At 37.1% G+C, this 13763-nt stretch overlaps 2 protein-coding genes and 1 long non-coding RNA gene across 6 annotated transcripts; 1 reads left to right on the top strand and 2 right to left on the bottom strand.

Moving 5' to 3' along the window:
* Nucleotides 1-985: 985 nt before the first annotated feature.
* Nucleotides 986-2275, bottom strand: armc7 (armadillo repeat containing 7). Of its 2 annotated transcripts, none has more exons than XM_043253970.1 (4): nucleotides 2087-2275; nucleotides 1801-1939; nucleotides 1491-1634; nucleotides 986-1417 (listed from the first exon to the last, which is right to left on the bottom strand). In XM_043253970.1, the coding sequence occupies exons 2-4, from the start codon at nucleotides 1886-1888 to the stop codon at nucleotides 1071-1073; spliced, it is 579 nt and encodes a 192-aa protein (XP_043109905.1). In that variant the 5' UTR covers nucleotides 1889-1939; nucleotides 2087-2275; the 3' UTR covers nucleotides 986-1070. The 2 variants fall into 2 exon arrangements, with proteins under 2 accessions (XP_043109905.1, XP_043109904.1); XM_043253969.1 differs by having other exon boundaries at nucleotides 1801-1922; nucleotides 2087-2274.
* A 216-nt stretch (nucleotides 2276-2491) lies between these two features.
* Nucleotides 2492-3630, top strand: LOC122355534. Its single transcript, XR_006252227.1, has 2 exons — nucleotides 2492-2681; nucleotides 3073-3630. It is a non-coding gene; the product is annotated as an uncharacterized LOC122355534 (long non-coding RNA).
* Nucleotides 3631-4020: 390 nt separating this feature from the next.
* Nucleotides 4021-13351, bottom strand: ndel1a (nudE neurodevelopment protein 1-like 1a). Of its 3 annotated transcripts, none has more exons than XM_043253967.1 (10): nucleotides 13226-13351; nucleotides 11416-11512; nucleotides 8971-9124; nucleotides 8721-8869; nucleotides 7837-7973; nucleotides 7441-7614; nucleotides 7262-7353; nucleotides 7026-7174; nucleotides 6730-6767; nucleotides 4021-5066 (listed from the first exon to the last, which is right to left on the bottom strand). In XM_043253967.1, exons 2-10 carry the CDS (start codon nucleotides 11499-11501, stop codon nucleotides 5056-5058), a joined length of 990 nt encoding a protein of 329 aa, XP_043109902.1. In that variant the 5' UTR covers nucleotides 11502-11512; nucleotides 13226-13351; the 3' UTR covers nucleotides 4021-5055. The 3 variants fall into 3 exon arrangements, with proteins under 3 accessions (XP_043109902.1, XP_043109903.1, XP_043109901.1); XM_043253968.1 differs by having other exon boundaries at nucleotides 6730-6764; XM_043253966.1 differs by lacking the exon at nucleotides 6730-6767.
* Between the last annotated feature and the right edge of the window lie 412 nt (nucleotides 13352-13763).

The following is a 13763-nucleotide window of genomic DNA, read 5'->3' as shown; positions in this document are numbered from 1 at the left end:
GTTTCGTGAGGATCGTTTAGGGTGAGACTTTAAACCCAAGTGCTGGACAAAACCCCAGACATTCTTTTCGAATTTCCTAGCAGCTATTAATGGAATCCGTCATTCGCTGCATGCTTCTAAAGGTCATTATGGGATGCATTCACTTGCCTGTGTAAGATATTTCATAAAATTAATTTTGATTTATGGCATCTTTGCTTCCAGTAAATGGATCACCTAATTTGGAGTCTAACACCAGCTGAAGTCTTAAAAAAGGAGCTAAATATTTTAAGTCTCCCCCATGTGTCCATTAGCAGAATAACAATACCAGCATCTGTTTCTGCTTTTCAGAATTGTTTGGATTCAGAGGAAAGCCTATATTCAATGCAATTGCTGTAAATATACAAATAAAGTCGGAAAATTTTTTGAAATAAATATATTTATGCAGCGAGGACGCATTAAACTGATTAAAACTGACAGGTAAGACATATATAATGCAACAGTAGATTTACTTTTTAAAATAAGTTACATCCTTTAAGTTGTTAAAGAATTCTTAAAGAAAATTCTAAAAATAAAAAAAGGTCAATGAAGACTGCAGAAAATTCACAGGAATATTTTTTAGATATGATAATTTTTTACATATATATATATAAAGTATAATTCGCAAGAATAAAATTCATTTTATTAAAATATAAAAATTTGCATATATGAATGTACCTATGTACACATTTAATTGCATTCAAAATAGTTTGTTATATATGTGTACTGTGTATGCTATGTAAAAATAAAACAAACGCATGTATATATTTAAGAAAAATGTTATGTTTAGATATTAAATATTTATATACAAGTATTTATATACAGTATATGCACATGTAAATGTTTTTAAATACTTTGTGCTTTTATATATACACATAATATATACTGTACACAAACATATGTAAACTAAATTAATTGCTATAGTTTTTTTTGACAGGACTAATATTTACATATTTGAAGCCAGACCACATTCATTAAGAAAATAAGCTTTTATTTTTCAAAATAATCTTAAATATACAAATTGTCCAGGAACAGCTACGTTCACAGTCAAGTGTTCAGTCCTTTGGCAGCGGAATGCCGACCGCCGATTGGCTTTGTCCCTGCATTTCAGCTCGGGCTGTGTCCACTTGTTTCTGTGTGCAGTAATCCTGCAGGAAGACCGAGGCCAGGTTCCTGAGGCGTGGGTTCTGCGTGAGGGAGAAGCGCAGCATGCACTGCACCACAGCGCTGTCTGTGGTCTCGGTGCGCGAGGCTGCTGTGGTCAGGTTCATTAATGTGGTGATGGCCGAGAGAACCGTCTCATCTCTGTTACTCGACAGGCATGATATCACTAACGGGACTCCGCCGCTTTGCAGGATCTGATCCCGGGACTCCCGCTCCATGCTGAGGTTACACAAACCACCTGTAGCATTTTCGACCAGCTGGTTGGTTCATATGAATAGATAATAACAGCAGTTAATAACAGCTATACTAACCAATGCCAAACTCCACAAAGTTCTCATTCTCCTCCGTCAGCATGTCCAGGAACAGCTCGGTGACCTGGAGCAATCGCAGTGCCTCCATGTTAGACGGATCGTAGGCAAAGTTGGCCAGGTTTGCCAGCACTTGCTCTTTAGCCTCTGCCAAGAAGCGAAAAGACTAGTTTTCAGACACCTTTATTATAAATACAGCTGTAAACAGTTACTGTACGTGCTGATTATAGTCTGACAAGTAGAGGAATATAGCATGTGCAAACTGCTTCAAGCGCTAATATATAAAGATGCAGTGCTGCAAATAGTGACATACCCTCACTGTCAGTGTCCTGAAACTCTGTCACCAGACCCTGGAGGTACTCGAACCGGTCAGACGCCGAGAAACGACTATTTCCTGCCATCACAGATGAACCATGGGCAACATGGGTTTAACACCTGCAGACAGACAGATACTGTATTACAAAACAACCATATTAGTACAATACTGTATCACAAGAAATTTCATTACAATAATGTTTTATTATAACGTAAATGTGTGATACTGATAGATGACAATAATAACAGCAATAAAGACAAGAAACGAGGCAACAGTGACTCACTTGTGCAGAACAACGCTGATTGAAGCCATTCGTGCTTCTGTTATGAACTTCAAACTTTCAGTTTAATATCTACACAAACCGTCTACGGATTGTAAATACAGATTCATTTAATCCAGAATGTCACGATTAGGTGAATGCGTTGAGTTTGGTTTCACCGAAGCTGCTTTGCGCGGCCGGTCCGTCAGTAAATACTTTCCCCGTCATCTGTAATGCCTTTGATTTTGCGTTCCTCTCTCTTAAATGTGCGTATAAGTAGAATATACTTAGTGAAATTATGTTATACATATATGTAAAATATCCAGAACACCCCTCCTGCTTCGTAAGACAGTGTCACAAATAAATGGAGTAATTTATTTTATAACGCATGAGCCGGAAGTAATGCTTGGGGTTAATATGCGCAGTATATATTCATCCGTGTGGAGGTCAGAACTACTGTTTTACTGCGAGTGTTTCTTTCTTACGACTGTTTTCTTCTTACGCGAAGATTTTACATTTTCAGCATGAAACAGTCCAAACTGTCGGCTAGAAAGCGTCTTACAAAACCGATTCTTTTTGGGACACTACTCGTAGGTTTGGCCACAGCATTTTTCAATAGGTGAGATAACACACCCCCTTGACATTGACACAACGTGCAAAGCTGCATAGTATAATAGTTTTTAGACTACGGAATTATTCAAAGGTGGGTATGATCAAAACTGATTGAAATTCAATACATAAAATTATAAAGGCGTTATCTGTGTTGTATACTGTACATTTAAATGCTGAAAAATCTAAATTACAGCGTCCGAGTCTGAAATTATAGACTAAACAGTGTGTGCCAAATGGTCTAAGCAGAATTACACAAAATTAAACACCAAATTGCAATTATTCTGAATTATTTGTAGAATAAATGCTTGCACTTTTTTTTGTAAATATCATTACAGTGCTGCCTACAAACATTCTTTAATGCACGGTCTGATCATTAATTTTTCTTCTGCTTTATGCAGACATTTGTTCATGGAGGACCTGGCAGATCTCAGGGAGCAGGAACGATGCCACAACGAGGCCAAACGGCTGGAGGTGCTGGAGAGGAGGAGGAAACAAATATATGAACTTGAAGAGAAAAAGAGTGCAGGGGGCAGGTGAGATGACTGATGGAATCCTGGAGGAAATCAACACTGAAGAAAACTTTTTTTTTTTTTGCCATCTTCGTTGTTCTGATATTGCTGTATTTGGACAGACGTTGCATGGAAAATACATGAGTGATGTAGTAAGCAATGATTGCCTTGATCATATTTAGCTGTAACAGCTGGATTTGCAAGAGGATTAGAATTGTAAATATTATTGGGCAAAACGAATATGTCTTATTCCTGCCACTGACAAAAGCTACTTGGATTTTATTGAAAGCACGTTTTGTACAGTCAACAATTTCTAAATATTACAAACAATCTTCATCAGTTACAAGCCTAAAAAAAAGCATTTTATGTACCATTTCTTAAAACATTTATAAAATTATGAATAAATTGTTACACTGTGCAGTTAGCAATAAAGCCTTATCTAAATTCCTTTTACCTGTTATCCTATAGTTTGTATCACTGTCAAAATGGCTTGTTAATTTTAATAGATATAATATTTAGTAATAATAAACTTTAAATGTAAAAAAGAAATGTTTTGTAACTAAAATGACTAAAATAAATGAAAGTCAAATACGTTATTTTTTTTATTTTTTTTCCTAGAAAAAAAGGGACTAATAAAAAAAAAATACAAAAACCTAAAATTACTAAATAACTAAAATTAGAAAACTGAATCTATACAAATATTTAGGAATATTAATAAATACAAAAATTACACTGGCTGGCATGAAAGCCTTTGTCTGAAGTCCTTCTAATTATTAGACTTTTCAGCTGTAACACCATAGTAATCATTTATATGTTTGATACAATAACACACACTCGTGAGAACACTACCATTTATTTTGAGCACGCAAAGTAACAAAAAGTGCTTTAGGAACACATTGCACTAACCAAAATGAATAAGATTTGTAATTCATAGCAAGGAGAAAAATAAGGTATGGATTTTCCAACAAATACTATGAGGCTGGGAAACCAACCTGAGACTCAGTAGCAAATGCGTCATACAGTATTTCTACAGCAGTCGATTGTCAATATAACCAAACCAGTGTTAAAAATGCAAACCTGCTGGAGCCAAGACAAACCTTTCATGTGCAACTCCAAACACCCGTCACACTTACACCAGGCCACATTTCAGGGGACGAAAAATAGGGAAAGTTTACCTATCTGAGGCACACATTAGCACTTACTATAGATCCTACCCTGTGAAACAACCTTGTGAACCAATACAAAAAATTGTGGATAAAAATGGAAACCAGTTTCCATGACAATAGTGCATGTGTAAGTCTAGATAGTCAAATCTCCACCCTTTATCTTCTTTTCTCCTTCAATATACATCATAGACCACATCAGGTCTAACTTCTCGTACACAAACACTGCATGTGTTGCACAACTTATATATTAATAACATAAATTCCCTTTGTTTTTAGCTTTCACGTACATTGCCATCCAACACTATAGCAATAAATACATATTTGGACTGTGGTAAAAGACATCACATATGCAAAGAACAGAGAAAACTAAATTAAATATGTACATATATGCTTATGCCTAAATTAGCAGTAACCATAAATATATTAGATGGGTTTATACAGTTTTTTTTTTTAAGAACTATTAACAAGTACTTCAGCAGTAAAATGTAGGATATTGCAATGTCGAGACTATTATGAGATGCTGCTAAAGTTGGGTTACCGTTACTAACCATGTTGTAACCCACTGTAATGTCAGTAGTGAGCTGTTATATTGCTGTATAGTGGTTGTAATGTGTGTTTGAGGGTCACACGCTGAGCACCAGGCTGGATGGAGAGTTGGAGCGGGGCGGAGCTGTGATGTTCGTCACGGCGCCGGGGTCCAAACCGTTCACTGTCCTGCTGTGCTCAGAGAAACATGAAACTGTGTTTAAAACCCTGTACGATGCAAGCCATCGCACCATTCACACTACAGAATTGTCGCTAGTATTTATTTCAGTCCACACCAACTGGATAAACTAGACAGGATTTGGCACCAAATAGCTCTACGAGACAGAAACAGGCTTTTCCCGAAACCAAATGCACAGTTAATACGCGTAGAAAAGCTCACACGTGAGTGAATTGGCGTAGATAAGCAAGCAGAACAAGCTCAGAAGCTCTGAAACGTTAGATTTTCGCAGGCCAGACACAAACGCTCTACTGCCCATCAGTACTAAGGTAATTAGATGACGTCCATCAGCTACGCTTTGCTGTTCTTGTTACCTTGAAACACACAAATATAATGTGTGTACTGCACTATTACAAAATCAAATTACTAAAGTGTACCGGAGACAGCAAAGGCCTGTTTTCCTGATATGAACGTCATTCTTCGATAGCTCACCTATACATCTGATAGGTCTTACGCAGCAGAAACACAAGCCCTGGGCGTCCTCTCTGTGCCCTTTACCATCTACTGATACTCCAGCTACAGGACACACTGATTCAGCACTGCAGTGAGCTGCGTAACACTGCAGATCCTCAAGAAATCCTGCCCTCCTCACACATACCTGATAACTCTTCATTTGTCTTCTCAAATGGACTAAATGGCAATAAACCTTAATTTGTAAGATCATGCTTAAAGTCAACATGAAATTAAAATCGATTCTCTTTATTTTTATAATACGGGGTGCTGGTGTTATGCTTTTTTTTTTTTTTTTTTTAAATCATTCATTGTTTTTATAACGTTCTTTTTTTTAGCTTATTTCACATTTGACCCTTCAGGTTTAGCTACTTCAGCTCTATACTGGTCTGTTTTGGTACGCTCCCATTTAAAAGTGTTTTTGTTAAGAACATAAAACTTATGTAGATCAATTAAATTGAGCAAAAGTGATATAATGACTTAATAATAATAATAATGTCACAGAAAATTTCTGTTTCAAATAAATTGTTTTGTTAAATTTGTGTTTTGTTCATCAAATAATGCAGAAAATTTTGCAATGAATATTTGACAGCGAAAACTGGAAAAAAAAATCTTTGATAAAAAACTTTAATAGCAGTATAAGCGATGCTACTTTTCTCTTAATCCCATGAATCAATGAGGTACCCCCAATATTTTATTTCACTGAATATCTTGTTTCATTCAGAAATGTGTCATGGAGTAACCAGAGTTGTAAATTTCTTTTCATGCTGACTTTAATAAGAATAATGAACGTGATCTGACTAATGACTGTCTAATCCTGTAATTCAGTTCATACCGACAGATAGATGAAGAGGGAAACTCTTAGTTTAGCAGTCAGGGTGACCTCCATAAATTTTCTTGACACTTCTTTTAGAGAACGTTTCGTGTTTTGAATCTTCAGCCAAGATTCAAAACACTGGTCCAGTTCTCTCAACTTTAGTTAAATAAACCACATATAAGCAAACCTATGGAGTGCACCTTCACAAACAATTTGAGCCACCACCAAGATGTTAGTGGAGATGATATGATCTTAGCCTAGTGGATTATAGTACTCTAAGTCATATGTAGGGGGTTGTTAACCGGCATGCATGAACCCCCCTACATAAAACTGCTAGTCGGATCATTTACCCAGAAGCAACGCAGGGAAAATGACCCTCTCTCTTCTGCTGAGGAGAGAAACACACAAGGTCTGAGAGAATTTTATCTCTTATATCATTTAGCGTCATTATTACAATCAATCACATTTTCATTTTTGTCCTCACGTTAACTTTAAAAAAAATTAACAGTCGATTCTGCTTTCAGTAGAAATCAGGACACAAAGTAATTATGGGTAACGTAGATCAAATAAGGTAACTGCTCATCAGCATCTAAAAGTTTATTGATTGGGTTTTCTGAACTGTGGCAGAACAAAATGGCTGACTCACGCTTTGTCGAAGTACGATGTGTGGAGCGAGTGTGAATAATTTGAAATGTCTCCGTTAATCAGATTCCCGTTGACGTTTGTGACATAGTTCTTCCTGGCTGCTTGGTCCTTGGCAAAGTTTCGACAGGCTGCGAGCTTGGACTCTAAAGCCTACGAAACGGTACAAACACTTGGATTAGACACCAAACTCATTTACGCAGGCGATGATCCCTGAATAGCTATCAATAGTATACACACCCCAACTTTGCGCAGTAAATCGCCAACAATATTGAGCGCTGATATTCTGGCAGATGGAGTGAGGGCTGCGTTGGTGGAGCTGTTGGTCAGAGCTGAGAAAGACAAGAAGCAAGAGAGTAAAACACGGGCAAACACCTCTGACATTGTAAACATCTTTAGAGTGAAATTTAGCCGTCTACCTGTCTGGCTCGTGAACGCATTGTCCAGGCTCTTGCTGAGTGGTGTAGCCGGTAGAGACAGGGATGCCTGGACCGCTGAGTCTGTTTTGTCATTGTCTGGGGTCGGAGAGCTGGGGGCGGACATTCGGGTCACTTCTGGCCGGCTCTCTCGCACCGCAAGCTCTTGCCGCAAATCTACAAATCCACGTTGCATTAGAGCGCAAGATATCAGTTTGAAACTTTCACTTAAAGACCATGATGTTCATGACTTCATGAGTTTGTAACAGGACTTCATTCCACAAGCAGACAGGAAAGGTTTTTTTTAGGCGACAGAACAGGATCTGTAAACATCACTTGAGCGGCCTGGTATGAGGAACTAGCTGCAGTTAGATTTCAGAGAGGAGACTCAATAAATACCTCTGGCTTCATCTTTTAGTCTCTGCACAGACACAAGGAGAGACTCCTTCTCATCCAGTTCACTCTCAAGAAAGGCGTTCCTCTCAATGGCCTGGTTCAGCCTCTGCTCAAAGTCCTCCAGAGATGTAATCGTGGCTCTTTGTAATCAAACCATAGCAGAATAAAACTATAAATTATAGCAGAAAATTGGAAAGGCATACAACCTACCAGGGCAGAATTCTTAAAAGGATTGTTTTGGTGATCAAAACAGGCCCAATTATAACTCCTTACTGTGTCATTGTGTGCATTTAATCAGTGAGTTTTATTTTAAAAAATGAATTAGAATACTATATATTATTTCATTTTACAGCAAAATATTTTCATGGCATTTTAAGGTCAGTTCTTTTAGTTAATATTTAAATCATCAAATATGATAATACACATATTCAGCACAGATGCATTCAATTTATCTAAAGTGACAGTAAATACATTTATAATATTACAAAAGATTTCTATTTCAAATGAGTCCTTCTGCTTTTCCTTCTATTTATCGAAAAATCCCAAAATATCCCAAAAATATTAAACAGTCCTACTGTTTGTTCAGCACCAAATCAGCATAATGATTTTTGTAGGATCATGTGACACTGAAGACTGGATTAATGACTGCTGAAAATTCAGCTTTGCCTTCACAGGAATAAATTACATATGAAATATATTAAAATAGAACAGAGGTACTGTTATTATTGTATGTTTAATCAATTAAATGCATGTTTCATGCATTATTTACAAAAGTCTTACTGACTCAGACTTTGTGAATGTGTTTAATGTCATCTTTAGGGAAGCATTCTGGCTGTCATACATTTATGGTGAAATGTTTGGTAAAGTGTAATCTGATGCCCTCTGACCTCTTAGTTCTCTCCAGGTCGTCATTGGCCTGCTCTAGCTCTCTGACATATTTATGCAGCTGCTCCTTGATGCCTCGAGTCTGGCTGAGGTCATCCTCCAGCACGGAGATCTGTTTATAGCTCTGAGCATACTGATACTCTAGCTTCTCCTGCAGGAAAGAGTAAGCAAAGACACACACTCATTAGAGTTGCCCTCGCTTTAATGTTCTTTACACGCAGCCTGTCTTGTGTTCAGCTAACACACTCTCACCTTGAGGGAGTCGAGCTCATGCTGCAGTCTCTCGTTGTCCGCCTGCAGATCTCTGATGCGATGTTCTGCTTGGCCCAGTTGTGTCTCCAGCTCTGTCTCCAGCTCCCTGCTCCCCTCTTGGAACTCCAGCAACTCCTCCTGTGCCTCCTTATAACTGAACAAGATAGCATTTATCACCAGTAGCACATGCATAAATTTTGAATATTCTATTTCCTAAACAGAGCTCGTCTTGAACCATAGGCTAAGTTGTATTAAAACATGCTTTGGCAAACAATATACTTAGGGTTATGCTGAGGCGGCTTAAATTTGAATGTAAAATATTGTTCAAAATATACATTAGTATTTCGTTTTTAAAGTGGTCCTAATATGGATTTTTAAAAAATACCTTTCATGCAGTGTGCAACACAGCTCTAAGTGAATGAAAACAACGAACCTTTCATAACCCATAATAGGGACAATTTAAAAAAATCAACAATTGAAACCTCAGAAGATGTTAATTTAATGAATGTTATCTATACAGAATATTCTGAAAACATAGCATACATACAGACTGATAAGAAGTCACAAGAATCAGCAGTTTGGCATTTCCCATAAAGGCAAGGGAATATATCGTTATGCAACATTATTTCTTTCCAGGCTTAATCTAGGAAATGCTACAAAAAAATAATGCCAGGCCATCGCTACAGGATATTAACAATGGAAATATGCAGTGAAGAATTCAAGTCTACGCCCTTACCTATCTGGGCTCTCAAAACAACTCATTGATTATACCAGTATTTAATTAATGTGATTCACAGTGTGAATGGGGCCGACTGCGCCTGCTGTAAATGTCCAGTTTTGTTTACAGTGTACTGGTGACCGGGGAGAGCACTGCCCTGGGCCCCTTTATGTAATCACCAGCCAGCATTATGGTGTGGAAGGATCTAAAAATGGCATCGGTGCAATATTTCCCTGCCCAGCAATGCTACAGCCACGTGAGTCAGGAGATAGGTTGTCCTGCCCTGTTTATCCAGGGACAAGGAGACCACTAAACTGTGCAGAAAGTACATAACGCTCCAGAGAGAATCAGAATCACACATCTGTGACTCATTTTTGCATCATCTCTGAAGTGCTGATTGGGTTTTTAACTGGCAGGTCAGAACAGGATATTGACGGAGTTATCGCATGTCAGTAAAATGAACAGGAGCCTGTCCTTTCAAATGCAAGTCTTGAATCACGATGTACATGAGTGGTACTCTCGTGAATTTATGGTAGAGACAGACATGATAGAGAAGAAATCACAAGTCCTTTTCTTTGTGCACAAAAAGTATCCTTGAAATTTCAGTTGAACGTTTGATGTCCTTACTACTTTTCTGGGCCTTGAACATGGTAGTTGCTTTGCTGTCTATGCAGGGTCAAAAAGCTCTCAGGTTTTTATCACAAATATTAGCGATGAACCACATGATTTTTCATGGCTAATTCCGATTAATTAGTATTAATATATATATTTTTTAAGCAACAAACATGAAAAACAGAAATAATATTTATACGTCTGATTTATGGCCGGTCAACTGGTGCATCCCTAAAAAATATCTTCATTTGTGTTCTGAAGAGGGTGAGTAATTACTGACAGACTTTTTGTGTGTGTACTATTCCTTTAAGTGGCTGCTAACTTGCCAACTCATCTCTAGGCTTGGTTCCCTCAGCTGAAGTGGGTCAATGAGATTTTCACCCCATCCAGCAGGCGACAAACTGTCCCATTAAAAAAAAAAAAAAGTATAACAATAACTCGCCTCTCCTTAACAAGCTGCACAAATGTTGACAGCTAAAATTATCTCAGGAGCACAATCAAAAAAGGAACAAAGCTGATTTGTAAATCAAATCTTTCATTCAGATTACATAGAGGGATTTATTTGAGCTCCAAACCCCAGTTATTTGTTTTTTATGTAACCGGACATAACCAAACAGTATTCTGTTAATCAAAAACTTGAGTGTACCAAGTTTGTGTGTATATAAATGCCAGTCTTTTCACAAAGGGAGTTTACTTCATGCTGGAAACAAGAAATGCTGCTTTGGGATGCGATCTACCAAGCAACAAGCTTGTTGTGTAATCTTTTTAGATTACAATGCCACTGAGAGCTTTTCAACGGTAAAATTAGCAGCGGGAGCCTATATCAAATCACAAAAAGCTAAACCCGTTGAAGGAAATTCCCACTGTGGCGGATTGAATAAGACTACTGTGACTGCCATCAAACATGCAGCAATTTCCTTGATATGCCTCTCTCATAATGTAAGGGAACGTTTGCATTGGTTTTACTACCAGCATTTAGAGGCAGTGTTTTGTTTATCCAAAAAGCAATGGGAATAGGGAAAGCTGAGGACAACGTGAAAGAACGCTATCATGTGTCAGACTACAAAACAGAGAGCTGAGTAACGCTCAATGCTGCTCACTGTACTGCCACTTACCTTTTCTTGTACTTGAGTGAAAGAGCTTTCCAGAAGTCAATTTCCTCGTCTTTGGAGGTGAATTTTGGTATCATATTTGCATCCATGACAGATAAACCTGTGAGATTAAAGCACCAGCACTGTTTAGTATACACAAATGTAATTAAACTGAAATTCTTAATATTGCCATTAAATGCAAAAATCACAGTATTATGCAGACAATATTAACACAGCACCAAAGTTGATTTCTTCTGCCAAATGATTTGTTCCAAATCATTTTTATTGGATGAGCTTGTGACCCAAACTACAAAAAAAGTATTATTTATTTATTTTTATCAATTCACCTAACTATGCATTAGGTGACCCAACTAGGACAGACCTGTGACCCATTTTTTGTGTCACAACCCACCAGTTGAGAACCACTGAGATCTGATTCTAGCGGCATGAACATCAATTCACCTCTGAATAATGCTGTCCCAAATAATCAATAGAACTGCGTGCGGCCTGACCTAGCCCAGAGAAGCTCCATGAGCCATGTTCACACAATCACCCTCTGGTTATAGGTCATAGTCTGACAGAGCATGACTCTTCACTTGGTAACCGTGAGCTCAACATGAAACAGAAACATAAGGACAGTCAAATAGTCCATCACAGATATATTTGTTGAGATATTCCAATAGCAATAATGTTGTTTACTAGACTCAATGTAGCCGCTAATCTACTTGGCAATTAAAACTAAACCTAAACAGACCACTAAAACCCACAAGCCTCATCGGCACACCCAGATTTCTCTACTTTTATATTTTCTTTCCTTATTTAATTTATTTTTATTATTAATTACTTCTCATTGCGTATCAACCAACTCTTAACAAAATACATAAATCAAGGGAAAATAGCATGATTGTGAGTAAAACAGATTTTAAGCAAAAAAATAAATGTGTGACAAAACTGTCAACACCTAATGAAACCTCTTCAGATCTATATTTACATTCTGCTAAAGCACAGCAGCAAAGGAAGGGGAAATTAATAATTAATAAATGAAGCATCCTCTGATAAATTAAAGGTGTTCACAAAATGAAGAAAGGTGCAAAGACGTTTGAAAAAATAAATAACAAAACAAACAAACAATATATATATATATATATATATATATATATATATATATATATATATATATATATATATATATAACTATATATGAAAATGTGAAATTATACCTGCTGTTACCAAGCAGTTCAAATACACATCTAAACTATAGCTATTTCTATATTGGAAAACAGTAAACCTATAAATATACACTCTTCATATACAGAATTAAATATTGATTTTCAGTCACCTTAATGGTCAGTATAAACTCTTAATGAGCTGGTGCTCCCTCTTAACCAGCACCAGATGACGACAGGCTTATTTACACTGTACGATACACGCATCTCCTCTATTTAATCATATCTACTGCCAACACAAGCAGCAAAATATCACATCTGACATATTTCTATCCAAATACTTCAGACTCAACTATAACTCCTCGCTGGCTTTAGCGGTACATTAGCTAGCCAAGAGCTAGCTGACATTAGCCGGCTAACAACAACAACACTGATGATGCGCGTTGAATCGACACGAATATATACGACAATGACAATAAAATCAGGTCGAAACGAATATTTGCGGCTACAGTGAATGTGAAATTGTGTCTTCTTTTTCTCAGATGCTGTTGATGAAGCGCAGGCAGGGTGTTGTCTTGTTATCTGTAGCAGTAAATCGGTGACTGGTATTATCATCATCAGTTATCTTCGTCGTGTGTTAAGATTGCGATGTGAATTGATGAACTCACCTGCACATTTCCAGGATCTTTAACGCTGATAGTAGGACTGACTGTGATCCTGCCACAGCCTTCAGTATTTCAGCATCCTCTCTCTCTCTCTCTCTCTCTCTCTCTCTCTCTCTCTCTCTCAATGACGTTTGTGTGTCGTGTAAAGTGATCCTGACGACGCCTTTTTCGGTACGAAAAAAAAGAACGTAACAATAACGCTACTTTTAAAAAAAATGTATATAGGGCATACTTAGCAACAGATATATTTATAATAAAGAATATAGATATAAATATAAATATATAGAATATAGATATAAATATAAATATAGTAGGGCTTTCTAATAATTTAATGATGCAATTGACTACATTTGTCATGTACTTGTTGCTTATATGGCCTAATGGGACAATGCAAGATTAGATTTACAAATCACATAATCATATGATTTAAGATTAGCAGTGACCCACTTTTTGATATCTGGTATGGCAAATTATTAAGGATTTACCAGCTCTCCCACTTTGCTTGTTATATTCAACATGGCAGTTTAATAATAACATACGA

The sequence above is a fragment of the Puntigrus tetrazona genome, chromosome 12 (genome assembly GCF_018831695.1).
Source record: "Puntigrus tetrazona isolate hp1 chromosome 12, ASM1883169v1, whole genome shotgun sequence".
In the NCBI taxonomy this organism is placed as follows: domain Eukaryota; kingdom Metazoa; phylum Chordata; class Actinopteri; order Cypriniformes; family Cyprinidae; genus Puntigrus; species Puntigrus tetrazona.
Note: the sequence above shows the minus strand (reverse complement) of the source record. Positions and strands in the feature narration are given on the sequence as shown.

Excerpts from the sequence above, each read along its gene's own strand:
- armc7 (XM_043253970.1), bottom strand. The coding sequence starts at position 1,888 with ATGGCAGGAAATAGTCGTTTCTCGGCGTCTGACCGGTTCGAGTACCTC. Across the intron at positions 1,635-1,800 it reads TCAGGACACTGACAGTGAGG|AGGCTAAAGAGCAAGTGCTG; the intron begins GTATGTCACTAT and ends GCTTCTTGGCAG. Across the intron at positions 1,418-1,490 it reads CTTTGTGGAGTTTGGCATTG|GTGGTTTGTGTAACCTCAGC; the intron begins GTTAGTATAGCT and ends AAAATGCTACAG.
- ndel1a (XM_043253966.1), bottom strand. The coding sequence starts at position 11,501 with ATGGATGCAAATATGATACCAAAATTCACCTCCAAAGACGAGGAAATT. Across the intron at positions 7,974-8,720 it reads GACCTGGAGAGAACTAAGAG|AGCCACGATTACATCTCTGG; the intron begins GTCAGAGGGCAT and ends TTGATTACAAAG. Across the intron at positions 7,175-7,261 it reads ATTTACTGCGCAAAGTTGGG|GCTTTAGAGTCCAAGCTCGC; the intron begins GTGTGTATACTA and ends ACCGTTTCGTAG.